This window comes from Alosa alosa, chromosome 12, assembly GCF_017589495.1.
Source record: "Alosa alosa isolate M-15738 ecotype Scorff River chromosome 12, AALO_Geno_1.1, whole genome shotgun sequence".
Classification (NCBI taxonomy): Eukaryota; Metazoa; Chordata; class Actinopteri; order Clupeiformes; family Clupeidae; genus Alosa; species Alosa alosa.
In genome coordinates this window covers 5,829,959-5,857,049 of record NC_063200.1, presented here as the reverse complement: position 1 = coordinate 5,857,049, position 27,091 = coordinate 5,829,959, and the positions used below count along the sequence as shown (strand labels likewise).

Here is a 27,091-nt window from a genome sequence, read left to right as displayed (position 1 = left end):
TGGTTGGTGAAAAATTCAAATGAGAGTAATGGGTGTGCAGCTGAACGCAGCGCTGTATGTAACTGAGGCAATTTGATTTCATTTCTTGATTTCTTTTTTTATTTTAATACTTGAGCGTACAGGCAAGTGGCCAGTCTCGCTGGAATGCCCCGCTTGTGATCTTTAACGTGATTAAAGTGTCAAAGTATAGAAATAATTCCGTAGCAATTTAACAGAGAAGGAGGGTTGTGAGGAGGGTTGTGAATTCTGACGCACAGTGCACCAGTTGGGCTGATGAGGTTAAGCAAAGCCCCAAAAGCCGTGAATTCTCAGAACTTGGACGCTCTCACTATCTATCTGCATCAGTCGCGAAAGTTAACACGAGCACTAACTTTCAACGAAATATACAACAGTGTGGTGTTATAGCGCACTGATAGTGAGCGTCATACCATCTCATATCTCTGGCACACGCCTTCGGATCCCTCACAGATCCACCAACTGCCCAGTCTTGCAGATAATCAGATCAATGTGTCCAAGTCCACAGCTGGCCAGGATGCCTCCGCTCAGCTCCGTCTGTGTCAGGGCCGCTGCTCTATTGTAATTCCCCATAGATCCCCCCTCAATCCTGGTGTGGTTCAGCGGGCCGGCTGAAAGCTATCGGCAGAGTGGAGGTCTGGGCTGATGGATCGCTCGCTGCTTGTCTGCTTCCTCTCCGATTGACTAATGCGCATGTTGACCGGGCAGGCAGGGACTGATTAGTCCAGAACAGAGAGGCACTGAGCAGTGGAGCTGCCGTGCAGACATCGATTCGGGTTCAGGCCCGCAGCTCATGGTCTCAGACACACACACACACACACACACACACACACACACACACACACACACACACACACACACAGACCTTAGGATTATGTGGGAACAGTCTCTGTAATGGGTAGATGGAATTTTATTTCATACCTTTGAGATTTGATGGGACAAATCTTTCTGTTCTGTAATGAGTCTCCTGGTCCCCACTCGCTATGTCTGTCCTTCATAAGTGTGCTGATTGCATCTTAAACAGAACTGCTGGTAATGCTATTTGCAGTGTACAGTATATCTTGTGCATGTCTGAGATGGTACCCTCTTTGCCCATATTAAACAGTGGTGAGTAATCTGGCAGGCCCGTAACAAAGATATGAACATGCGCAACCACAAAACCCACATGAACGCCATTATGTAATTGGCTTGTCTGTAAAAGCATAACTGTGACACTCCTAAACGAATGCTGTCATCTGCTCTGTTGCGCAACCTTAATCAGTGAAAGACTGTTGTAACTAACACTGCCTCCATTCTCCTGTCTGTCTGTCTGTCTGTGTTTCTCGGCAGTGGGAACACCATATTATATGTCCCCCGAAAGGATCCATGAGAATGGCTACAACTTCAAATCAGACATCTGGTCCCTGGGATGCCTCCTGTATGAGGTAGAGAACCCCCCCCCCTCACACACACACAGACACACACACACACTTCCCCACACTTAACAGCAACTACAGCTGGGCATTGGTTCATTCAGTTCAGTATGGACGATTATCTGCAAGTGTGTGTGTGTGTGTGCGTGTGCAAGTGTGTGTGTGTGTGTGTGTGTGTGTGTGTGTGTGTGCAAGTGTGTGTACGTGTCTGCGTGAGAGAGAATGAAAGAGGGAGGAAGGCAGAGGGAGAGAAAGAGTTGGGAATAGAGAAATATAGAGAGAAGAGAAGAAAGGGCGATAGACATGGATAAAGATCTCATTCATGCTCCTCAGTCCCTGTGGATCTCTGGCCCGGGTGATTCACTGTGAGAGAGCATTTACTGTAACAACAGCCCCGCAAAGCTATGCCTGAGAGACTGTGTGTGTGTGTGTGTGTGTGTGTGTGTGTGTGTGTGTGTGTCATGTGTGGCTCAAAGACCCAGTCTGTGTTCAGCCCTCAGATGTGCAACCATTCCGCCACACTGGCATTGTGTGGGCTGGTGGCGTCACTTACTCTTTGACTCCATTTCCTGTCACTCTCAACTTTGAGAGGGAGGGAGAAGAGAGTGGTGTGTGTCTGTGTGTGTGTGTGCGGGTGTGTATGTGTGTCCTCAAACTAGCCTTGCACAGTTTCTTTATTGATAATGACTCATTTTGTGGGTTTGGAATTGAATCATCTATGCATACTTCCGCTATGTCGATACTAAGGTGTCTTGGACTTTGTATATCTCAGTTTAGCTGTTACAAATGTGTAATGAGTTGGCATTATTGAAGAGTCTTGATGTATGTGCATTATGACAGCCTCTACTTGTATTCATGAGCTCCCCCCTTCTTTCTTTCTCTCTTCCATACTCTCTCTCTCTCTCTCTCTCTCTTTCTCCTGTGCCCACCCTTCTCAGCATGGTGCTCACTGATCATACTAATAAGCTTTGGTCACAGCTTCAGGTCAAAGGTCAGAATAATTATCAGTCTCCCTCCTTATTAAAAGTAGAGCCGCATCACTGGGTCAGACTCGACCAACCTGAGCCCCTCACCCCCCACCCTACCCCTCTCCTCCAAAACACAAATGGAGGCAGCAAGAGGCTCGGAGCAGAGAGCGGATTATGGAAATGTAGCAGAGGTTTTGGATGTAGTACAGGTATTAAAGACAGATGAAAAGCTGAGTTAAATCATTTTCCGTTTTTCTCACAATGGCTTATTGGTGCTAAGAAATAGTTAAGCAGATGTTGTCTGCGAGTCTGATGTTTTTGTTTGGTGCCAAATAGGAGATTAATTGGAGCTGAAATCTCACTAGGGCCGTTAATAGAGAACGTGCAGGCTCGCTTGTCAGTCGGTTCCTCTTTTATGCTGGTTCCACATTGTTCTGTCCCGCCACGTCTCTCGCTCGCTGTAGGGGGAAAAAAACAGAGTTTCACAAACAATTTTAGCCGCTTGTTCTACGCGGACGGCGGAGGAAAAAAGAGAAGGAAATGAATGTTGACGTCAACAAGTGTCTCTTCCTGTCTGGGAATGTGATTTGCAGCAGACGCACCTACCAGAGTGCTGCAAGACATTTACAGTGCGTTGCTCAGGGCCAGTGCTGCTCTTTGTGGTTTAACAGTCACACTACAGCCTCGGCCAAAAACATGTGTCCTGCTGTTCTAAATGAATCTACCCGCAAGTGTGTGTGTAGTGTGTGTGTGTGTGTGTGTGTGTGTGTGTGTGTTTAGACATTTCATTAATTCAGCAGTGGCTGAGCATTGCACTTAAGAGTGCAAGTCTACCATGTGCAAGCACTAATAACACATTTCGGCCGTACAGGCTTGTGAGTCACTATGGGGGAAAGTGTCTGCTTTGTGTAATAGCCTCTTTCCCCTCCTCAGATGGCGGCACTTCAGAGCCCTTTTTACGGGGACAAGATGAACCTGCTGTCCCTGTGCCATAAGATCGAGCAGTGTGACTACCCTCCCCTCCCACCTGACCACTACTCGGAGAAGGTACGTATTATAGGACTCGAGAGTGAGAGGTTTGTGTGTACAAGTTGCAAAAACAAACCAGTTTTATTCCGTAGTAGTGGTGCAGAATCTCAGAGGCGTTGTGCAAGCCGATGGTTTGGATGGGCGCAAGTAGAGCGGAACATGAAACAATCATCTTGAACTGGGTATTATCAAAGACTTTGGAAATATTATTTTACATCTTAAAAGATTTAAGTATTTAAAACCTTCTTCGTGGGCACACCACGGCAGACATGTTGAGACAACGGTGGAGAAATATCCTCACTTTGTGCCGATTACTCACAGGAGCCTGAAGAGGTTTCCTCTCCTGGAAGGTTTAAAAAAAACGACATTCAATTGGACATGTCATGGCCGTTAAATAGCGTTCATTAGATAGTGGGAGTTGTAATGGCGCCTGGGCGAGAGGGGAATGGCAGCTCAGTGTGTGAGGCTTGGCCCAGGGCTTAGATGGCACAGAGTCGGTATTGTTGCACGGCTCACTTAACTCATGGCCTTAACTCCTGAAATCACTGGAATGTGTTTTTATTTTGTCAAGGAAGGGGCTGAGGGTGGGAATGTGAGTGTCTGGACAATCGCAGGCGTTCACTCGTCTGAGATGATTCAGAGGACGGTTAATGATCGTGACTCAGTAGGGCGACGGAGAGGGCGCCCCACACACACACACACACACACACACACACACACACCACGAGACTGCAAGGTGACTGTGAGTCAGTCCCATAATGAGTCTACCTTCAGAGACAGAGAGAGAGTGACGAGCAAGTGGCTGTGATCTGGAATAGACTGGTTTTGTGAGCGCCACGTGACCGTGGCCGTCGGGCAAGCCCTCAGGCTCAGGCCAACTCTGCAGGCTCTGGCAGAAGGCTGAAGTGGGCAGGAATGCGCACGTCCCTCAGACAGTACGCTTACAGTGCTGCAGCCGGCCAAGAGCTGTGGTCTGTGCAGCGAGCAGAGAGGCAGTGCACACATATATAGTGTAGCCCTCAGCCCTCAGCTACGCCATGTTCACAGACATGTATATGGAGAGCTGTATGGATTTGGTGAGGGTATGGATGGACTAGTGTGACGGTGCTCTGCTGACCTTCAGAGAGAGCACTGCATGGTGGTCAGGGAGTCGCGGGCTTGCAGCCCGTAGCGGCAGCCCCTTCTTATTGCATCACAGCCGGCCAGCTGAGTGGCTGAGTGACGGACGGGGCTCCCAAGTGAAGCCGCACCCTCTCAGCTCCGCAGCTCGTACATCACTCCCGCCAGTGACCCTCTACAGGGCGCCTACCTTCCTCTCTTCCATCTCTTCCTCCCTCCCTCGCCCTCGTCTACGCTGTGCCTAGTGTGTGTGTGTGTGTGTGTGTGTGTGTGTTTTCGCCAGACGGGCGGAGTGACACCCCGGTGATCGCGTCTTGCCGTTTAAAGGTCAGGACTTAAGCAGGGCTTGTCGGCTCTCAACGATCAGTTTGAGAAATCTGTTTTAATGACGGGTGCAAGGTTCAGTACGCTGCCGCTTGGCCAGGACGTGCACTTTCTCTCTCTCTCTCCTTCCCTCTTTCTCTCTCTCTCTCCTTCTCTCTCTCTCTCTGGCGTCTGGCGTGAATGGCATGTGAAGTGGAGGTGCCACTGAAGCGATGACAGAAAACCTTTCCTCTCGCTCAAGGGAAATATCTCCACTTCCCTTAAAATACCACACACACACACACACACACACACACACACACACACACACACACACACACACACACACACACACACACACACACACACACACACACACACACACACACACACACCTTTAAATCAACACATGGTATAAATTTGTAAATGGTATGTAAATGTAGTGCAGTGCATTGTTTTATTGTTAACTATATTTGCTATTTGTTCTTCATAAACTGCTGGGAAAATAAGGTCATTTTGCTGCTTGACCGTGCATTAAAAAATACCATTTTTGCCATTTCACCAGTTTCACTTGAAATAGTTGAGTTTGTGTTCTAATGGTAAGCTTGGCCACGTCTGCTGCTGGTTTGGGAGCCAGTGTTAGCTTCTTATTGGCTGCACACTGGAGGTGTCCCTGGAGGCGTTTTAATTAGGTTAGGCACAAAATGGTGTACAAGCTTTCCTTTTGCCTGTAAAATGTGAAGGACTTTTCCTGGTTCACACAGGAAAAAGATTATAATAGTACGTCGGTTTGGACCTCCGGCTCCTGAAATACATCCTTCCTGGCTTAAATACATGTACATTTGAATGGATGGGACAGCTGTTCAAATCTCCTGAGCCTCAACTGAGATCCGATCCCTTTGGCCCCACAGTCCAGAATCTAAGAGCTGGACCACTGGTCCAACACTCCCTCTTTGAGCACATAATTCTGACTTACATTGCCTTACATTTCCTGCTGCCATAGGCAAGTTGGCCAAACACAAATTTTGTTACTTTTTCCAGTTGTGAATGTATTTTCATTGGTCTATAAGGGATCTAGTTTAGCAGTCATGTAGGTGGAAGAAAAATATACCTGAGGCCCTTTGGGTGATTTGTTCCTTTGCCTTCTATGGTCCCATCCCCCTCCAGTTGTAGGCCAACATTGTTTGATGTGATGTAATGTCTTCAAAGGCTAGTAGCCCACATTCAATATTTCATAGTTTCATTTGGCCTAAAACGGAACAAGCAGAAGGCTAACAGAGAACAGAAACCAAACCTTCTAATTTAAATAAACACAGCAATAGGCATATGCTATTTTAAGGGCTGGCATTGAAAATCAAATGGTCTTATTTACTTGTTCTAGCTATACAGTAGATCATTCTTCAAATAGACATTACAGTACAGTATGTTTCAGAGTAACAATTGCGAACCGACGAGCTTGTCTTGCAACTAATAAAAGCACAACTTGCGCAGAGTACCAAGTCGGCAAACTGTGAAAGCCGTTTTTAGACTTTGGTTGTCAGACCTGGAGCATAAAACAAAATAATAAATAACTTTATTGGAGTTTTGAAATGACAGTTGGAGTAACTGTAGGTCAATGTTCTTGATATTGTTCAATAATGTGTTTTTTTTTTTTTTTTTTTGTAGCTGAGGGAACTGGTCAGCATGTGCATCAACCCGGACCCAGACCAGAGGCCGGACATCGTGTTAGTGCTGCAGATCGCCAGGCAGATGCACATGAGGACTGACAGCACCTGAGCGGCCGCTGTGACTCCTGTGGTGACGTCCACGGACCAGACAAAAAACCCGCAGCATCTCAAAAAAACATCAACTACATGAAAATAAGAAGCCGGCCACCTGGCCTTTCGGATCCTCCCCCCTCCCATCTGCACAGAAAGCGTGAAGGAGACTCAGGAGGGGGGGCCTCACATGGAGACGGCTCTCTCTCCACAGCAGTATGAGTGGACTAAACATTTCTTTGTTATGTGTTTGTAATAAAAATGAGTTTACTGAAGCGAAATGAGGCCCACTTGTGACTTGAAACAAGTGAGTTGGTCGAACTGACAACTGGTTTTATCAATATAGCGCAGTGATTGGCTTTGTGACCGTTGGTAATGAGGAGTATTGCCCCTCCATTGGCTGATGTAGAGAATCCCAATGTCTTAGGACGACGACTATGATGATAATGATGATGATGATGATGATGAAATGGAGGTTAGGCGACATCAAGACATGGTTGTCAGATGAGCAGAGGGGTTGCATTCCAGACCAGTCTCTCTTAGCATAGCTTTCAGTCTCTCTTTTGACTTTTCTTCTCTGCAATGCACCTTGTGGAATTGACAGCTTCAAATGTGCCTCTTGGTCTATGCTTATTCTTTTGTGTTGTTTAAAGCGATGTTTACTGAGGTGCTTCACGTTAACCATGCTCACAATTTAATCACTTACCTCGGATGTGTTGATGAATGTTTTTTTTTTTCTCTGTAAATTTGTTTTCCTCCTTGATGTGTTTCTAGGCTTTTTTTCCTCGCAGGCTGTGTTTTCTTTTTTGCTCTGTTGCATTTTAGCTAGGGCAAGGTTGGCGAGAGTGGCTAGACATGCGTTGCCGCTGACCTCAAAGTCAAGGTCACACGTGAACGAACTCCTGGAGGGTTTAAGCATGCATCTGGAGACAGCCAGCAGGTTGACTGTGACAAGTGCAGCACAGACCACAGATGTAACAGTATAAGCTTTGTTTGTCTCTTCATTAACTGTGTAAACAAGTGCCTTGTGGTCCTGTGAATGGCACATGGACTGAACATTACTTTAAAGATTCTATGAATGTTTTTCCGTTGTTTTCTTCTCTCAGTTTTTTCTTTTTTGGTGGAATGGGAGGTGCAAGTGGTGATGGGAGTTTCATCTTGGTTTGTGCCTCATTCTTTAGGCTTTGTGTTATACATAATTTTAGCAAATGATTCCCCTCTTAACAGGGTCTGCCTGTGTTGCTCATTAACAGAAGTATTGAAGGTTTAAACCACTCATGCAGTCAACGCAGAGAATGTTTTACATGTCATTTGAACTAAATGCATTTAAGGATTTCATTAGGATGAGCATCACTAGAGTACTGCTGAGCAGGCTCATTTGGAAACTCAAATCTTTGTATTAAGAGAGAAATAAATAAATGTTAAATCTAAGACAATAGTTGTAAAAGGTGTGTTTAAAAACATTGTGGTTTGTTTTGGAAAGCCAACACCACTGCAACACTAATGATAATGAAGTTAATACCAAAATCTTGTGTTTCAAATGTTTAAGACTTCCTTTAGAATTTAACAAATTTCACATATATTGTAAATGTTTTCTGTGTATTATTTGTGTTGTTTGTTGAAGTTTTTTAACTGCTTCCTTTTGGTGATGAAATGCAGTGGATACATGTTTAAGTGCCATCTCCTTGCATTTTGTAGTAGATATGTACATGTTTAATTGAAATTAAAAATGGCATAATTCAGATTTTATGTAAACTGAGTGGCTTTGTGCATCTATAGTTGTGAACACAGCTTTTCGTAAATGCACACATTGAAAACATGGAAAGCCCTTAACATCCATGGAATCCCATATACAAAAAAAAAAAAAAAAAAAAAAACACAGGAGTCATTCTTCCTCACAACTTATTTTATTGTAAACCATGGAAAAAAAACACATGCTAGTCTAGCCTCTCAGGCACGAGAGGTTAGGAGGTATGAGGGAGGTTACACGTGTAACACCTTCAGGGTTCTCCGGGTCTTCAGGAGGTGTCCATGGTCTGAACAGTCTCGTCCACCACCTCCAGATTCAGAGGGGTCATGGCTTTGGTCAGGACAGCGGTCGTGCCACACTTGTACTTGTAGTTCCCAGCTCTGTCGGGGTGGCACACACAGAGAAACATGTTTACTATTCATTACACACTTGGCAGAAGCCAGACTTGAAGGGTGGTCTAGTGACCCTCTCCTCCATTCCCCTACAAGATTCACACAGGACCACTTATGAGGGTTCATTACAGACAAACACAAACACTGTTAGTTTTTTTTATTAGTCAACACTCTCAAACAATCAGCATTTTTCTAGATACTGAAAGCAACAGTACATTTTGTGAGTTAGATTGGTTAGGACCGGTCACTAGAGTGCAAGGAAGTCAGTAAGCAGCCAACACTATGGCAACTGTTGGGTCCTAATCAGATCACCTAACCAAATCCTCACATTACTCAAGCAGCTTGCCATCACTGATGTTCCCATGTGGATCGCTTTGGCCGGGAACAGTTTTAGGAACTCTTACCTGTTTGAGGAATAATTTTTGGCATCATCTAATATTTGACACCAGCCAGTCGTACAGAAGGCACATGCTACGGGCAGACTAAGAGTGAAGCTAAACATGTATAGATGCTGCACCTGATGAGAAGTGTTAGCCTCCTCTACTGCACGGCACACATTTTAATTCACTCTCTAGCTATTCACTCTTAAGTACACCGCAAAAACACACACTTTACTCACACAGGCATTGCCCCAAGCTCATTCCCTCTTCAAGAACAGGCAGAGAAAAGTCCACAAATCAGACTCAGTTTCAATACCATTCTAGGAGATTTTAGCATTGCAATACAGCCAGCCTCCATAGGCATCCCAATGGGTGACATGGAACAACATGCATGGAACATGACATGGAACAACATGCAATAACACCCTTCATCTCTGCTGAATATTCATTCTCAATAAATCTAAAATCTCTTCAGCATTACCACAGTTCCAGGCAGTGATACCAACCGATATTAAGAGATAAGAATGCAAATGTTTAAGACACACATCATTATGCGTGCAGACATGCCATACTGATGGAACAGAGTACAAAAATGTGATCTAAAGCAGTGTTTTTCAACCTTTTTTGTGCCACGGCACACTTTTGACACTTAAAATGTCCCACGGCACACTAACATCCTGTGTGAAGAAAAAATAAACATACCATAGCCTAAAATTTCAAATAATACATAGATATGGCCTTATTATGGCTTCTATGCAAGACCTGCTCAATAAAACAAGCGCCCTCTGTTTCATTTGTAGGTGACTATATCTAATTTAATTGTTGTTATGAACTGTGATGATTCTGTGAATACTGGATATGGGGCCCCCGTTGTACAATGCCTGCATACCACAAATAGTGCAATCATACAATCAATTAGTGCATGTGGTTATAAATTATTTGATGCAACAGTTGCTTTTCTGGACCAGTGAGTGACATTTGGGTAATTTTCTGCGGCACACTTGATGATCTCTCACGGCACACTAGTGTGTCCCGGCACAGTGGTTGAAAAACACTGATCTAAAGATGAAGGGCTGTGATTATGTTACAGGAGGCTTTGATTGACATTCTGGGATATGAATCAAGTGAGGGCTGTAGATGGTCTCACTAGATGGATGCTGGTAGGTAGTGAGTCTTACCTGACACCCTTCTTGTTGGCCTCGTCGTGGGGCCGCAGGTAATCCACCTTGTCCTTTTTGATCACACACAGGTCAATGTTGCTGCCAGAGCCCAGGTCGTTGAAGATACCTGCTGCAATGGCGTCTCGGACCAGACGCTTGGCCTCATCTTCCTGAGAAATGCATTGGAAGAGGATATACTCAGTCACTCAGTTCAAAATTCAATTCAACAAACAAGTGGTAGACATTTGACACTTGCAAGAGTGAAAAAATGATTTCCGCAGAAATCTTTGACAGTCACTGTGGATGTGTATCTTAGACGTCTAGGTTACAGTGAAATGATCGGAGTGAAAGGCTGGGGCACTGGGCTGACTCGTCTTCATCTGAAGTGCTGCACAGAGCACTGGATATACAGCAAGGGCTCCCTCTATTGACACAGAAAATAGTTGCACACTGATCTTCTCCACACACACACACACACTCACAGACACACACTTCCATCACATCACGCAAGATAAATGATGCGGCAGAACAACGCAATTTACACAATAGATGCCGTTTTTCCCCAGTGAGCCATTGAGGAGCTGCGGCTGCTTCTCAGCCATCTAATGTGTGTGTGCCCAGGAAAGACACATGATAAATAATTTACCTGTTTTAATCAAGAGCGTGAGCTACACTACTAGGGCTGCGGCTGCACAGACTAAAGATCACTTGTGTCAGGTAAAGGGGTCTGGGACTGTGTGTGTGTGTGTGTGTGTGTGTGTGTGTGTGTGTGTGTGTGTGTGTGTTTGTGGGAGCATGCGGTCACACTGGGTTTACGTGGCGAGTGTTTCAGAGGCAATTATTTTGGGCTTAATGGTCCCCTGGGTGAGTTTGGGTGGAGAGTGCACAGAAGGGGGCAGAGCAGGGAGAGAATACAGAGATGGAGGGAGGCAAGGGGCTGGGGGGGAGGGAGAGAGAGAAAAGAGAGAGAGAGATGGATGGACCTGCCCGCCGCTGGTGGAGGTGGGAGTGGAGGGCGAGACCTCTGCAGGACCGGGTCAGCGGTCGGTGGAAGCCCACATGGCTGCCTCAAACCCCAGGGAGTCCGACCTTTGACCTCCTGCTCCGCAACCAACAGCGAGAGTCTCAGGCTGCCGCTTCACACCGCCATTTTAACCGAGAATTACATCGATGTGAAGAGAGCGCACGTATTTCCTACTATACTGCCACAACAAAGCCAACAGTCTGAATGGAATGGCATTGGCTGGGATTCACGCTGCTATTCATTCTGCCCAATCAGTTCTCGTCTTTAATGAACGCTGCTCCCCCTCCTGGTGGTACACTCTGGCTTTGAGTGAGCCGTGCGGCGCCGGCTGCTTTTTTGAAAGAACGGCCTGAGGACAGTGACTGCAGGGGGTGGGGGCGGGGAGATATTGCTGCACGTGATTAGGAGACATCAGATCAGATCTGCCGTTCACTCGCGCCGCGCCCCCGACTTCAGAGGAGCAAAACGCTCCCGTGGGGGAGAGGAGTTGGAGGGTGTGTGTGTGTGTGTGGGGGCGGGTGTCTGACGGCACCTCAAACACAGACAGCAGCACCCCGAGGCTAGCGCTCCCAGTAACAGTCTCCGTCTGATGACGAGGCAGTGAAGGAGACGGCAGCAGACAACCATCACAGGTACAGACACCCGCCCAACCAATGGCCACACAGCACCGGGAGACCAGTCGAGTGCCAAAGGGTCATTTGATGCCAACGGTAACACAATCCCTGCCCCTGCCCACAGGGTGCGTGATCTGCTGCCAGGTCCTGGTGTCCTACAGTTGGGCTCCCAGGTGATGGCAACACATCATGGCGTGGGCACGGCAGGAGAGGGCAGGCCATGCCTATGGACACCGCAGCCAAACAGAGTTTAATGAGTCATCTTTTCTATGTATGGCCAGTGTGTGTGTGTGTGTGTCACGCATGGTGACAAATGAGTGTGTTGTCCGCTTGAGGTGGGTCAAAGAGCTCAGGCCGCGGGGAGTTCATTACAGCACCACCGACAGAGCCTCTGCTTAAACACCACCAGTGGGCACACACACACTTCCTCTCTTTTCTCAGTCTCTTGATCCCTCATCCCCCACTCATCCATAATTCAGGCCTGCAGCCGGAGGGAGAGAGAGAGAGAGAGAGAGAGAGAGAGAGAGAGAGAGAGAGAGAGAGAGAGAGAGAGAGAGAGAGAGAGAGAGAGAGAGAGAGAGAGAGAGAGAGAGAGAGAGAGAGAGAGAGAGAGAGAGAGAGAGAGAGAGAGAGAGAGAGAGAGAGAGGTGTAATGTGTGTGGCTACTGGGCCCTTTAAAAGATGATTTATGAAGCGCTGGACACACACCCTCCTCCGCTAGCTCTCCCTTACCAGTGCTGCTGTCACCACATCTCACACACACACACAGTCCACTGAGAGCACGGACAGCACTTTAAACTCTACTGCTGCTGCCTCATTTCTCTCTTTCTCTGTTCAAGTCCAATGTCGTTCTTTCCCCCTCTTATTCCATCACCCACACACACAGGTGCTGGCAGACAGATGACATTATGTTATACATTATATATACATTACACTAACTATCATACACACAAAATAATTCCTGGTAACAAGAGGATAAAGCTGAGTGTCATAGGTGTGAGGTCTACTGGCTGTTCTCCCATGCAAACTGACCAGTGTCTGACCCACAGTAAAGACAACAGCACAATGGACTCCACATGACCACCTGCACTACCCCGGTAATATCACTAACATGGACTAAAGCATCTCAATATTTTATAAGCGTGTTTAATATGCCTGAGACAGTGTTCAACATCTGCTGTCTTAGGGGTACACAGGCCCCTGGGGAAAGGGGGGAGGGAAAGGGGGGAGAGAGGAAGAGAGAGAGAGAGAGAGAGAGAGAGAGAGAGAGAGAGAGAGAGAGAGAGAGAGAGAGAGAGAGAGAGAGAGAGATTCATCTCTAATTGGGCAGAATGCCAGAAATACCAGCCATTTCCTCCTCTCTCAACACACTCCAGTGCAGCCGCAGCCCCCCCCCCCCCACCCCCCACCCCCCTTTACATTTCATGTCAGCCTCCATTTGGATGAACCAGCAGTGGGCCTACATTTTGTTATTGTTATGCTTGTGTGATTGCATGTGTGTGCATGTGTGTGTATATGCCTCTGTGTCCCTCCCATGTCCCTCCCATGGGGGTGTACAGTATGTGGGGGCTGTGTGTGTGTGTGTGTGTGTGTGTGTGTGTGTGTGTGTGTGTGTGTGTGTGTCCTGATTTTCCTGATGGTGCAGAGCTGAAATGGAGGCCCCAGTGGTGGAGTGTGTGTGTGTGTGTGTGTGTGTGTGTGTGTGTGTGTGTGTGTGTGTGTGTGTGTGATTTTCCTGATGGTGCAGAGCTGAGATGGGGTGTGTGTGTGGGCTGGTGGAGATGACGAGGCGCGTTACGCATGTCTCTTCCTGCTCATCAGACACAATGGAGCAGACCGAGTGGGTGAGAGACAAAAGGGGGGGGCGGCGCGGCGCATCTGTTGGCATTAACGCTGCAGCACCACAAACTGCCTCCAACACAATGAGTCAGGAGGACGCAGAACCAACGCAGAACAGCAACACAGGTAACTATGAACACGCTGCTATGCGTAAAAAAAGGGCTCGGGAGTGTTCAGGGACTGGCTCCAGACTGGTCAGCCTCTGGCAAACACACACACACACACGTTCCTGGGAGTAAAAGTGTCAGAGGGGAGGGCCCTTCTGGGTAGTGTATCTGTTGAGGACCTACAGCACACCGCCCCCTACTCCACTACCAGCCCTTTGTGTGTGCACACCCCACACCGGTCACCTCCTGTGTGCACAACCTCTTTCGCTCTAGCAGACACTCTTTCACACAGGCACAAAGTTGCTACCCAAAACCCAAACCCATTTTCAGCTGTGCACACAGTGGCGCGCGCACACACACACACACAATGTGGGTTTACTGAATTAACTAAATGCCAGCGACTAAAAGCAATATTTACAAAGTCCACCGTAAACAGTACATCGCCGAATCAGTAATTCAAGCATGGGCCATCACGCATTCTTTTTTCTCTGCTTTAAAAAACACACACATATATATATATATATATATATATATAAAAATATATATATATACACACACACACACACATATATATAGCGAGGGAAAACAGACAGGACAGACATTCCCGCTTGCGATTTGTGGAGGAGCGGAGGCCGGCGCGTCGCCAGTATTCCCAACTGTGCTCCGGCGTGGCCGTCTCTCTCCCCGGCTCTCCGGCTGGGTGTTTAGAAGCGATCCATAGCTGCCTACATGATGAACGAGCCTGGCTGAGTGGAGGGGCCTGGGTACCCACAATCCCCCACAGCGGTGACGAGGGGCTGCAGGGCTGCAGGAGCGATCCTCTCAGGTGCTCGACGAGGGTCCAGTGGAACTACACACACACACTCAGCCTCTTCTTTTTTCCCCTCTCTCTCCCTCTGACACACACACACACTCCGCTCTCTTCAGATGCAGCCACAGACGTACTGCCCTCTCACACACACATAGAGAACCCTCTAGCACCAAACACTCGAGTACATTTCTCTTTTTCACATTCACACGCCACATCTCGATCCCTCACACACACACACACACACACGTGTATCTCGGTCTCTCCCTGCAGCAGAGCTGAGGCTCATAAATCAGAGGGCTGGAGTGGCAGTGCAGGCTGTCCTCATCCATCTTCTCCCCGGCTGCTTCTCCAGTGGGGCTGGACCCCAAGCGACGCGGCTCAGGGGGAGCTTCGGGGAGCTGTGCCGCCAGACTGATAGAATAAGATGACTCGTCCTGGACGTCCCTGGGCGCCCAACCTCTCACCCAGCCGACACCCAGACAGCCCAACGACAGCACCACTCATGGAAAGAGGGGGTGGAGGCTGTTTGGGCAACAGATCAAAGCTGCTTTTCAGTGAGGGCCTGTGTGTGTGTCTTGGTTTACACACAGATTATGCGCTTTAACTATTCTTTTTCGCTCATTCCAAAACAGCACAACAACTTGGACACGTTACATCTCACCACAAAAAACGAGAGACACACATCGTAACCGCAGCAACACACAGAACTGTGCCATTTCACAGTTGTTGATGTATGCAACAAGCTCCATTGACACAAATTTGGACACACTTGTCACCTGAACTAGAAATTGATCATTAGAGAGCTAAGCAAGAGACAATATGCATATCGTTTTATTTATCGTTTTATTACTTGTTTATAGTATTGCTGTATGAAAGGAATATCATCCCTGAAGTGGTGCTGTTATACTGGATCAGCACAGCTGTGATCATTTTTTGCACTACAATAAAAATCACAGCAGTGCTAATGATCAAAAAAGGACTTCATCTCACTGCTTGTGCATTCATACGACATTACAGAATAACACACCCTAATAGTGAATTAGACTTTTCCCAGTTCTCATTGTTAACGCTGCTCATGAAAGCTCGCTGACATCTCATCATTAATGTGTACAATGTGTCTTGAGCGGGAACAGTTATCACTAAATAATGAAGCATTCATTAGGGAACTGTCTTCTATTCAAATCGCAACTACGCTATCTGAATGCAGCGCCAACATCACAAACGCATATTCACAGCCTCGGAGATGTGAGCACAGCACATTAGTGAATTGGTACCTTAAACATTTTACAGATTTGCTCTGGTGTTTGTCCACATTAGGTGATACCACATTAGGTGATACCTCAGCAACACAAATCCTAATAAATAAATAAATACTAAGACGTATGGTGTAAATCAGCAGGAAGTTGTTCAGAATAAACTGGGGAGTGATGTCAAACATGTAGAAGCATCTTCAATGTTGAACGGCAATGTTGAACGAAGCTTCCCCAGCCACCTGCTTCCAACGCATGTAACTAAACGGAGTAATCAACACCAGGGAATTATTGGATGTTGGCGTCAGATGAGGCTCAGCTCAACCACGTTGTTGACCCGAGGGTTGTGCAACGAACTGAGGCTACAGATGTATCCAGATAATATCAAGAGTAAACAAAACCCTGGAACCCTTTGATCAGGGGTTAACAGAAGTTACCGGAGTCAGTTGCCACATTACGCAGTGCACCCCTATGAGGTGCATTCCAATGACCTACCAAAGACAAACACCTGCCTAATGAGGCACCTTTGCTTAGCACCAACATGGAGCACCATCCCAGAGTCAAGCCTGATGAAGGAGTGTCCTTTAGACAAACTGGACGTCTACACACTTGAGAGCGTGAAGGCCCCCGGGCCTGGCTGGACTAAACACCTGCCCTACTGTAAAGTGGACTACAGCTTCACACAAGGGATGCTTTTAAAGATAGACACAGCAGTGTGCTGGCCACAGCTCTCCCTTGACTATTGGTGCTTGTGTGTGTATATATGGCATGCAAATCTTGCGACGACATTAAATCTTCCAAGTCCCCGATTATTAACAGTCAGCTTTTTATGGATGTTGTGACAGGGCTCTCCTGGGACACCACGCGCGTGCCAACAGCGACAGCATCACTACACACACAAACAGCCCCGCCCCCCCCCCCCGCCCTCCCCCAACCCCAGTCCTCTTCAAATGAATGCTAATTATTCCTGCGTTCCCCCTTCCGAAAAGTGGGGATTGATGAGCTTGGCAAATCCACTTCAATGGCAGGCCTGATCTCGCTGAGACAGGGGAACCTCTGTCCCCCCTCCTCTACCTCCTTTTCCTTCTTCAGCATGTTTTTTTCTCCTCCCCTCTTCCTCCATGTCCCGTCTTCATTAGCCTGCTGTTAATTAGGTGCCTCATCTGCAAGTCTATGGCACTGGCTGCAGGACAGATAGCCCTTTGAATCCCGCCCCTATGATCTTTGCGCTCTCGTGGTTGGGGCTGTGTGTGTGTGTGTGTGTGTGTGTGTGTGTGTGACACAAGAGGAGACACACACACGCGCACATGCACACTACTACGAGTTTCCCTGACAATTAGCGCGAGAGGGGGGGGATGAATGCCCCCACTCCGCAGATCCATTATTCATGTTTTCACACACTATGGCGCAGCTTCAATAAATCATACAGCAGCCTGCGCTTTAAAAACCCCCATGCGTGTGCACACACACACACACACACACACTCTAATATACACAGACACCTCTGCATATGGGTGCTTCACAAAAACGACCTTGGCATATTTTTTTGCTTCCATTTCCCTCAAAGCCTTTGATGGCAATAAAGCTATGGAAAAGCAGGGGATAAGAAAAAGAGGGGTAAAAGAGAGAGACTTCCCTCTTTCTTCATGTATGGGCCCTTTCTGAGGGTCTGTGAGTGATGAGGATACAGGGGTGTGTGGATATGATTCAGTACTGGAGGGTATGCTTGTGTGTGAATGTGCCGGTGTGACTGCATCGGGCAAAAGGTGAAAGTGAGAGAAAGCATTTCGGTTGTTGTGTTTTTTTTTGTGTGTGTGTGTGTGTGTGTGTGTGTGTGTGTGTGTGTGTGTTTGTGTGTGAGAGAGGGAGTGAGTGAGTGAGAGCGTGACAAAGACGGCAAGACATGTAATGGTCCTCTCATTTGTTTGAGGGAATTGCCTTATGAGGCAGTTTTATATGGAAATATTCAGAAAAGCCCAGCATCGGCAGACTACAGAACCTTACGTTTCCAAACAAAAAAGGTTCATTGCTTTCATTTTGGTCTGGTTCCGGATGTCACTAACAAGCGTTAATCAAGCGTTTGGATCAACTCCTGCCAGAGCTGGCACCAGCGTAACAGCAACTGGTAGAGAACACACACACATGGCTAGTGGCTTTAAAATGACTCACTTACCTGTCAAAAAGAAAAACGTTTGTTTGTTTCAGTCATGTATGCACAACTATTCTGTACACATTTTGTGCCCTGACTATGACTTGTCTGGCAGTACGTCAATAGGTAGGATAGTGTCTGACCTCGTGTAAAATAAATAATTCGGTGAGCGATATGGCTGTATTTAAATACAATGGGATTCAAGCCAGACACAATGTCATGTTCTCATGTCAAGTCAAGCACATCTTAGGTGCTCAAAGCAAAAGGGGGTGCCCTGATCACCCAAAGGTAGGATGTGCAGACTTAGGCGGGACATGGCATAGCAGACAGCACTCACCTCCATGTTGGGGATGTAGCGGTCCTCAAAGACAGCCATAGCAGCCAGAGAGCCAGAGCCTGTAGAGGAGAACAGAACAGTGAGGCAGAGTGAAGGGCCAATAAGACAGCAGGGGAGGCAGAGACATCCCCACCAACTAGCTTCCCTTATTTAGCATCTAGGATTTCCACCAATTCTGTCACCGCAGGTGACCTCCATATGTATTTGGGTTTGAGTTTGACAGGGGGTGTGGGGTCTTTTTAGGAACAATTATCTGTGCATTGGGTTAACAAGGCCATCCCGAATACACTTTTGAAAAGCTACTACATCCATCACATTTCAGGCCTTTAGAGCACTGCAACACAGGGGGTAAATCCATTCACTTCATCAACAGCCTACACTACATCAAGAGCCTAAACACTCAGACTGAGTGAAGCGCGCGCGCGCACACACACACACACACACACACACACACACACACACACACACACACAGAGAGAGAGAAAGAGAGGAGAGGGAGATGGAGAGAGAGATGGGATAGGAGGAAAGAGAAGAGAAGAAGAGATTTGTTCTGGTCACATGAAATGCTGCTGATTTGAAACAAAAGAACAGGAGGCCAGAGAGGGACTCTCAGAGGGAGAAAGGGGGGAGAGAGAGAGAGAGAGAGAGAGAGAGAGAGAGAGAGAGAGAGAGAGAGAGAGAGGGAGGGAGAGAGGGTGGGGGTGGGAGTACATGAAGCCAAGAGACGGACTGGAGGTGATATTAACCTCAATTTTTCAGCCCAATTAAGAGCTGCACTTTCACTCGCCATGTCGGGTCTGTGTCTCTCAACCCCCTGCCCCCCACTCTTTTAAACTGACTCCATCCATTACAATTGTGGTTTGTGTTGCTGGGAGGTTTCGTGGTGGCTCTAGCCCGCTTTATGGCCTAGTCCAGTGGGACAGTTGGCTGGTGGGGAGAGGTGGAAGGGGAAGGGATCGTTTTGTGATGATTTGTGGGAGCGGTTCTGATACACATCTTCAGCCCAATGGCAGCAACCTGGGCTGCTAAAAGGGGACAACATCGCCCCCTGTTGCCTATAGTGTAAACTGCTGATGATCAATGTTGCTGCTAGTCGATCAGGGCATATGGCTCAGCAGAAGCATCTGTTAGTAAGCAGTGCTGGGGCCCTCTGCAGAACATGCTGCGAATCCTCTCACTCTCCAAAAGTCATTTAAATAATGTCAAACTGGGGCGCGCAGCTCTGCAAGTCTTCTTCACTCTCTTCTTCAAGAGAGTGTCGGCATAAATATTCAAGGCTGCCATCTCGCCTGCACTTCTGAAGGAAAAGCGCAGAGGCACTAAATATGGGCATAGTAGGATTCATTTCAAAAACAGAGGAAGCAGACTTATTGGAACCCAAGAATATCCAGGGGACTCCCATAACATAATAAAGATCGAGAAAAAAAAAAAAGCAAGAAGCCTCAGAGAAATAACTTGACCACAGTAGTCAGAACTTCAGTGAAGAACGTCACATTTGAATCCCAAAGGCTGGAGACTGCAGTGCACGTCGTTACCAGCTGGATGGTACAGTAGATCATCCAGGTCATGTGATACTGACCAAACGGAGCAACAGCTGGTACCTGAGCCAAAGCAACACGAGATAAACACGTACACACACCACGTCCACGAGGGTACACACAAACACGGGTAAACAAGTGGAGCGTCAAGGGGCCCCCCCTCTTTGGTTACATGGACTGCACCACAGCAATGTTTCCACAGTTGACTAAATCTGTTGACTAAAAATGTTTTTAAAACAATTTGAGGATGAAGTCAGCGGCTCTGGGTACACAGGAGAGAAAGGAAAGCGCCAGACAAAAACAGAATGCAAGTTGAAAAAAATTTGAAGCAAAATTGGAAGTTCAGATTATAGCTCTTTGAAAATGATCCAGATAAGCAAAGGAGCATTGAGGAGGAAATGAAGGAACACTCGTCTTGAAGCCATCGCAGAACTACAGCAAGGCAGTGGGTCTGCAAGGGAACATTTGGTGATGGGAACTGAGGTTGAAAGAGGAGAGGACAGAAGAGGGGAGATATGGAGGAAGAGGGTGTGAGGAGAGGAAGAGGGAAAAAAAAAAAAAAAAAAAAAAAAAAAAAGACTTATCGCCTGAGCATCACTTTTGTTTTCCTGGACATTCTGCACAAGCAGGCAATCCTGCATCGCTTGCTGGAAAGATACAACTGAGGAAACAATAATAATCCAAAAAAAAAACACCTCATTTGTCCTCTGTCAGCATAAGAGCTTTTATGTGACGATTTCACACCTGAGTAAGCATACCACATCTCCTCGGAGAGACAGGGAGGTGTGAGTGTGTGTGTGTGTGTACCCTCAGCCTTATTCCTTTCTTCATCAGCAAGTAGATTAAAAAAAAAAAAAAAAAGTGGCTTAGTCTTGTATTATTCATGCACTGCTGAGGTAGACCTGAGGAGAACCCAAAGCCATCCCAACCTCTGCCTGGTCGGGGACTAGAAACAGCATGCACAAGAAGACACACCATGACTCCACGAACATGTGGAGTCAGCCCAAAAACACTACTGCCCCACTTGGAGTCCCACCACGTCCACCAAACACCCCAGCACGGGAGGCCAGACACTGAAGGGAGCTGTGACCAGGGGTGGGGGGGCTCAAAGAGAGAGGCCAATATAGGTATGGATCGCTTCCCGACCAAGTAACAAATCTTCAGGAAGGCATCCTAAGACGTATGAAGAAAAGCTTTTCTGGGGTTATGTTCAAAGAGAACTCAGTCAGGTCACAAGCTGTTGGACTATATCGGTGACTCCAGCTGAAATATTGATCGGTTTCCTCTTTATCTTTTTTACAACACATCCCTGCCACTGCTTTGCATAGTGTCAGCAGATACTATACAACTGGTCTGCAGGACATCTTGGAGGGCAAGGCGAGGAGCAACGGGTCGTATATCTTACATCTTTCTCCCCCAGCTGTTTTTATCTAAGATGTTAAGACATCTTCGCAGGCAGTGGGTTTCAATTCTGAATTCACACCACCTTACAAATTGACCATTTGGATGAAGCAAACAGAGTGTGTGGCTGTATGTAGGAGTAGTGTTTGCTGGCTCATCAGAAAGTGCTAGAAAACTCTAGCACCAGGTGTGTGGCTTCCAAAGGTTAATGGGCAAGCACGCCTCAAAGGATTGTGGGATATGAGTGATAGCGAGGAACAGGAGTCAGGGGAGACCTTTCCTATCTGGCTGTCAGCAATATGCCAGCTGCGAGCAACAGATTTCCATGGTGTTATTTTACAGAAACATACCCAGTATTTGTCACATGTACATTCGTGACCTCTCCGACACAAACATCTTGACATCTACATAGAAAAACGTCTTCTGAGCATCTGCTGTAATGGGACTTTGCCAAGAAGTAAAGAATTCTAAGAAGCATACAATGGCTTGCAGACTCATTTCACCCCTTGAGTAACTCAGATTCCATCTTTATATTTGAAGCAACAGTGACCTCTAGTGGAGATCGATGGGCTGTTCACACATCTTCAAGGATGGAGAAGAACACACACTTCTAATTTCTCTCCACAACACAAATTTAGTGTGCCGATTAGAATACAGGGTTCCCACACAATCTTAAAATTCAAGGACCTTCCAGGTCTTATCTCCTCAAGGACTCAATACAGCATTGTTTGAGACTTGGGATCAAGGTTAATTTCAGCTACAACAAAAGTGAATTTTTATGATGAGCGAACAGGCTTTACAGAGACTCACAGACAATTATTAAAAAGACAGAGGACTGAAATTGTGAACAATTCTTAACATTCCTCAACTGTGCTGTATTATAGTGATGGTAGACTACAGTATGTGGTCTTTTGCATTTTCAAACAATAATAATTATTTTAAAATCAAATTCACACACTCTCAAAGATTTCAAGGACCTGTGGGATCCCTGAGATTCCCATGCAGGTAGACACACCTTCTCTTGCATATTAGTCTCCATGATTTCACTCAACGGTGTCTGGGGTATCTGTTAGAGCACAGACCTGTAGGTGTCGGGTTGATTTAGCAGTCTAAATAACTTCACTATGACTTGGCCTCCACCTTTAGTTTTACACACATGGATGTGTGCCTACAGGACAACACCTAAAAGCAGGGTTCCCACTCTAATCAAATGTAAAATTCCATGACTTTTCTCTGACACAAAAAAAAAAATCCATGACCTACTAACTAGGCTATACAATGAATGGTACATTGAAATTACTTGACGGAACAAAGAATTCAGAGCAACCGCGTAGTGTTCTAGAATCTTATAAAAATGACTTTTTTAGTGTGGGAAATGAAATAGGCATTGAAAAAAAGCAGTAATGGAAATGGGTAATAACCTGATAAAAACACCTGCGTGGAAACATTACATTACATTAGGCTGACGCCTTTTAACCAAAGCAATTCTCAACAAGGGAAACAATCAAGGTAGAGTTCGATAAGGACAAGTTAGTGCATTAGTGAGTGCTGTTTCCATAGAGTCAAGTGTCAGTTTTAATATATGTATTTTGGCAAGTCAATTTTAAACTGGTACAACAAAATTCCCTGACTTCCTATGTCTGGAATAGACTTTATCAAAATTCCATGATATTTCAGAAATTCCATGACCCGTGGGAACCCTGTAAAATCAACCTCATGATCTACCTCCAGGCTCTGGCTGACAAAAAGATGGTGATCTGCAGGAACACGTACCCATGGTGACGTAGGGAAGCTTGTCAGTTGAGCCGTGGGGGTAGATGGAGTAGAGGTGAGGGCCCATGCAGTCCACCCCACCCAGCACAAGAGCTGCCCCGATGTAGCCCTGATATCTGAGGAGGAAGAAACAGCGCAAACACCTTTAACAACGGCTTTTTGCAGCTTTTACTGAAGTATGAAAAACATCTCTTTGTACTCAACAAAAGGAAATATTTAAGCAATTTGGCACGAGAGAGTGGGGTTGGTAAGGACATGTCCACGGCTGTTTGGTTTGGTAACCCCAGTCAAGGAAATATCCTTTACCAACCTCACCAGTGCCATAGCCTATACAGCAGTTCTGCTACCAACCAATCAATTTTTAAGACAATCTTAATCTTTGCATCTCCTGTTGCCAAGCAACGCAGCATATCAGTTGAGAGCCAAGTTCAGTTAGAGATGGTATATGTGCTTGTTCACATAATATTTTCTATGGTCTACTTGCTTGGCTAAGTTACATGCTAAATTGAACATTCACTCTACTCAATTTACACCCTTTTCACACTAAATAATTGTCAAATGTGACATTACGAAATCGCTGCAGTCTTGCTTTGAATTCATTAATAAATAGCTGTAACAGATATAACTGTGGTATAAACAGCAATATGTTAATAATGTACACTGGCCAGACATGTGAAGTGCGGGTCCTACCTGAAGAGCATCTGTTTGAGCATGCGGTTGGCGGTGGCGACGCGGGGCAGGCGGCCTGTGGAGAGCGAGTGCAGCTCCAGGTTGGAGGAGATGAGCTGCGTAGTCATCTCGGTGTCCGCGGCTGTGCCTGCACCGCAGCAGCTGGGCACACAGAGGCAAAGGAAGACGCATGTCAAAGAGCTGCAAACACGTCATCTAGGACTACTACCTGTGGGCCACCATGATGCTCGTTTTGTTTGTTTGTTTAATTTAAGGCCATTTCAGCAACTAAGGCTATTTAATGGCCAGAGCATTGTGTTAGAGAAGCCTAAATATATATATATGTATTTTTTTTTTTTTATCTATGCTAGTAAGATGCCACCACCAGGCATCAATGCATTTTAAGCAAATGGTGGCACACTAGAATATGCCCTGGATCTACAAAAAATAAGACAGAGATAAAAGTATTAAACCTAATAGAATGGAGGCAGCTTCAATATTTACATGTTCATCAGCATTAACTCAAGTGTAAGCACAAAATGCTTCTTGTCCATTGCTTTATTTCACATAATGAAAGATGAAAGATTCTGAACGAAGGTCACAACATGCACTGAACAATCATTACGTACTAGATGTTAGGGGAAATGTAGTGGATCTTGGAGCAGTTTTTATCTGCCACAATCATGCCTTCTGTGGCCCTTGTGTCAGCACCCAAAACAATGCCATCCTACAAACAAGGACCAAAAAAAGTATCAAAGTCAAGGAAAATACACATATGGTTCGAATGGTTCCACACCACACATAAAATACAAACAAGCACAACAGCATCTTTCATTACATGTTTTCCCCTCTAAAAATGCTAAAGTATTTTTATTTGGACTTCCTTCAACGATTGCAAAACTTACGTTCTCTCATCACAATGATAGTAAACAAACTTCTTCCTAAAAAAAGATCAGGGCAAAGGGTACCTGACAGAATCGAACACCAGCTTTTAGATACTAAGCGTCCGTTTGCAACCGAGTCTCTTATGTGGATATTTGGCGAGATCACATAACGCTATCAAACTCACCTTGAACACAACACCACAGATTGTTGTTCCAGTTTTCCGAGCAGCGGGAATGCTACATCCTAGTTTAGTAATCTCAGCTTCTAAGAGGGCATTCCTGAAACAAGACCGACAAAATAAATTGTGACTAAGCTGAATTCAGAAGTTCATACTAAACAGAAAATGCTAATTTAATATAAGGCAAATGATCTTTTAAGTGGCATTATAAAACTAAGTACACATCATACAGGCGTTAACGTTGAGCGTTAAATTGTATCAGATGTTACGAGAATAAATAAATTATCAACGTAAAAGTTACTTAACGTTAAAACTTAAATAACTAAACATGCACTATACGTTTTTGATTATAATCATTTGAATAAAGATGTTTTAGCAGGGTGGCGATTAGTGAATTTAAATACATCTAAGCAAGTTTATAAACGTTAGGTAAAGATATTCTATACAAAAGGTAACGTCGACTAACGTCGGCTAGTAGCCCAGTTTAGCTGCTACTAGCGATAACTAGAACACCGCATGCGATATGAAATTTGTCCAAATTAACTTCAGATTGGTGCTAGTTTGTACACATTTTTCTGAAGAACAAAACGTATAATTTAATTTTAGCTATTCGTTCATATATTTACAACAACAAGTACAATTAATTCATTTTTGAAATTATCCTGAGTCATTCAGACAGGCCACAGTGAAGTATCAACAGACAAGCGAGATCACGGAGAATTCACATCATTTTCTGTAACTTTAATACAAAATAATTGAAACTGTACTATATAACGTACTTGCTGGTCCGGTTTTAATTCATAAGCGCATCTTACCTCTTACAATTTTCGAAACTGAAACCTCCGTACTGCGGCTGGCACACTGACAGAGTCGCCATTTCTTGTTTTCTGTGGAAATGCCGCTTCCGGGAAGCAAAGACCGCTAAGTTGACTTTCCGGTGCTACCCTTAATGGGTTCCTACCCGTTCCAACCCCTATGGTTCCAACCCATCTCACCAGTCATAGCCTACATTTTCATAAGTAGCCTAGGCCTACCCTATAAAATATAAAACCCTATTCGTCACCTCTGGGCCATACCTATACTCCTGTGGTTTTGTCATGTCCATATAATTTTTATCAATACATCTACTACATTTATCCCCACCGTTTTTCCCCCAAATGTGTACTTGCTAGGCCTACGCATGGCAAATCACTGTATATTCACACACAGTCTCTGGCTACAAGTAGGCTAAATATAGCCCTACTTAGACTTTTCCATCAGTATATTAACTAGGCTATATTTAAGTATAAGTAGGCCTATCTACCAAGTATAGACTAGATATACTTAAACCAATATGTAGCCTATATAATTCAAGTAATTCAATTTAGTGTATCTCTGATCAGTAGACCTACACAAAAAGTAAGCTACGCTTAGTTCAAAATAAGTAGACCAACAGTACTTTCATAAACTTCTTTTTGCTAAGGGCACACACATATTTCCTTTCAGGGCTAAAATGCCTGACCACAGGACTCGATAGTCCCCGACAGTAAGCTATTTATTTAACCATTAGTGTGACTGATCTTTTAGAGGCTATATGACAGATTCTCATTTAAATTTCATTTTATTCACTTAGCTAATTCTAATATTAGCCTACCCTTCCGGTAAAAACTTATATTTTACTGAGGATAGGCCTATAGGCTACTTTTAAGTATACTATCATGAACATGACAAATTGGGCTAGAAATATATCACCAGTGGGGGGCAGTGGCTCAGGCAGAGGACGTCGTCCAAGTACCAGAAGGTTGTAGGTTCGAGCCCAGCTAATCCTGATAAAACACTTAACCCCAAAAGTGCTCCCGATAGCCAGTTGGCGCCCTGAATGGCAGCCATATGCCATTGGCGTGTGTGTCATATAAATGCTGTATATAAATAATGTAAATAATCAATATAAATGCAGTGTATTAGTAAACATTACATCTGTTCACTTGTAGTGCACCTAAAAGATTACTACTTTTACACCTAAAAAATACTTAACGTATATACTATAATGAACTAAACAGTGTGCTAGAAGTATATTGGTGTTTTCACACATTTACTTACAGTATAGTTCTCAGTACTTACAAGTTTACTATTATAAACTGAAAGTGGGCCAATTTATTCTGAAGAAGTATAAACATGGTGCATGTAGGCTCGTAGCCTACCACAAGTATTATACTAATAAATGTATGACCTAAAGTAAACTTGGGAATTAT

The 27,091-nt window shown here is 45.4% G+C and overlaps 2 protein-coding genes across 4 annotated transcripts in view; one reads left to right on the top strand and one right to left on the bottom strand.

Annotated features, from left to right (window-relative positions):
* nek6 (NIMA-related kinase 6) overlaps positions 1-7,817 on the top strand; it is a 54,291-nt gene extending 46,474 nt beyond the window's left edge. For both annotated transcript variants that reach the window (XM_048259621.1, XM_048259620.1), the window contains 3 exons: positions 1,345-1,439; positions 3,329-3,442; positions 6,512-7,817. In XM_048259621.1, coding sequence (XP_048115578.1) covers positions 1,345-1,439; positions 3,329-3,442; positions 6,512-6,622 — 320 coding nt within the window. In that variant the 3' untranslated portion in view covers positions 6,623-7,817. The remainder of the gene's footprint in view (positions 1-1,344; positions 1,440-3,328; positions 3,443-6,511) is intronic.
* A 677-nt stretch (positions 7,818-8,494) lies between these two features.
* psmb7 (proteasome 20S subunit beta 7) lies at positions 8,495-25,815 on the bottom strand. 2 transcript variants are annotated; one of them, XM_048259193.1, is made up of 9 exons: positions 25,676-25,815; positions 24,867-24,960; positions 24,427-24,524; positions 23,819-23,959; positions 23,129-23,244; positions 18,417-18,475; positions 10,304-10,455; positions 9,365-9,391; positions 8,495-8,733 (listed from the first exon to the last, which is right to left on the bottom strand). In XM_048259193.1, the coding sequence occupies exons 1-9, from the start codon at positions 25,735-25,737 to the stop codon at positions 8,622-8,624; spliced, it is 861 nt and encodes a 286-aa protein (XP_048115150.1). In that variant the 5' UTR covers positions 25,738-25,815; the 3' UTR covers positions 8,495-8,621. The 2 variants fall into 2 exon arrangements, with proteins under 2 accessions (XP_048115150.1, XP_048115151.1); XM_048259194.1 differs by lacking the exon at positions 9,365-9,391.
* Between the last annotated feature and the right edge of the window lie 1,276 nt (positions 25,816-27,091).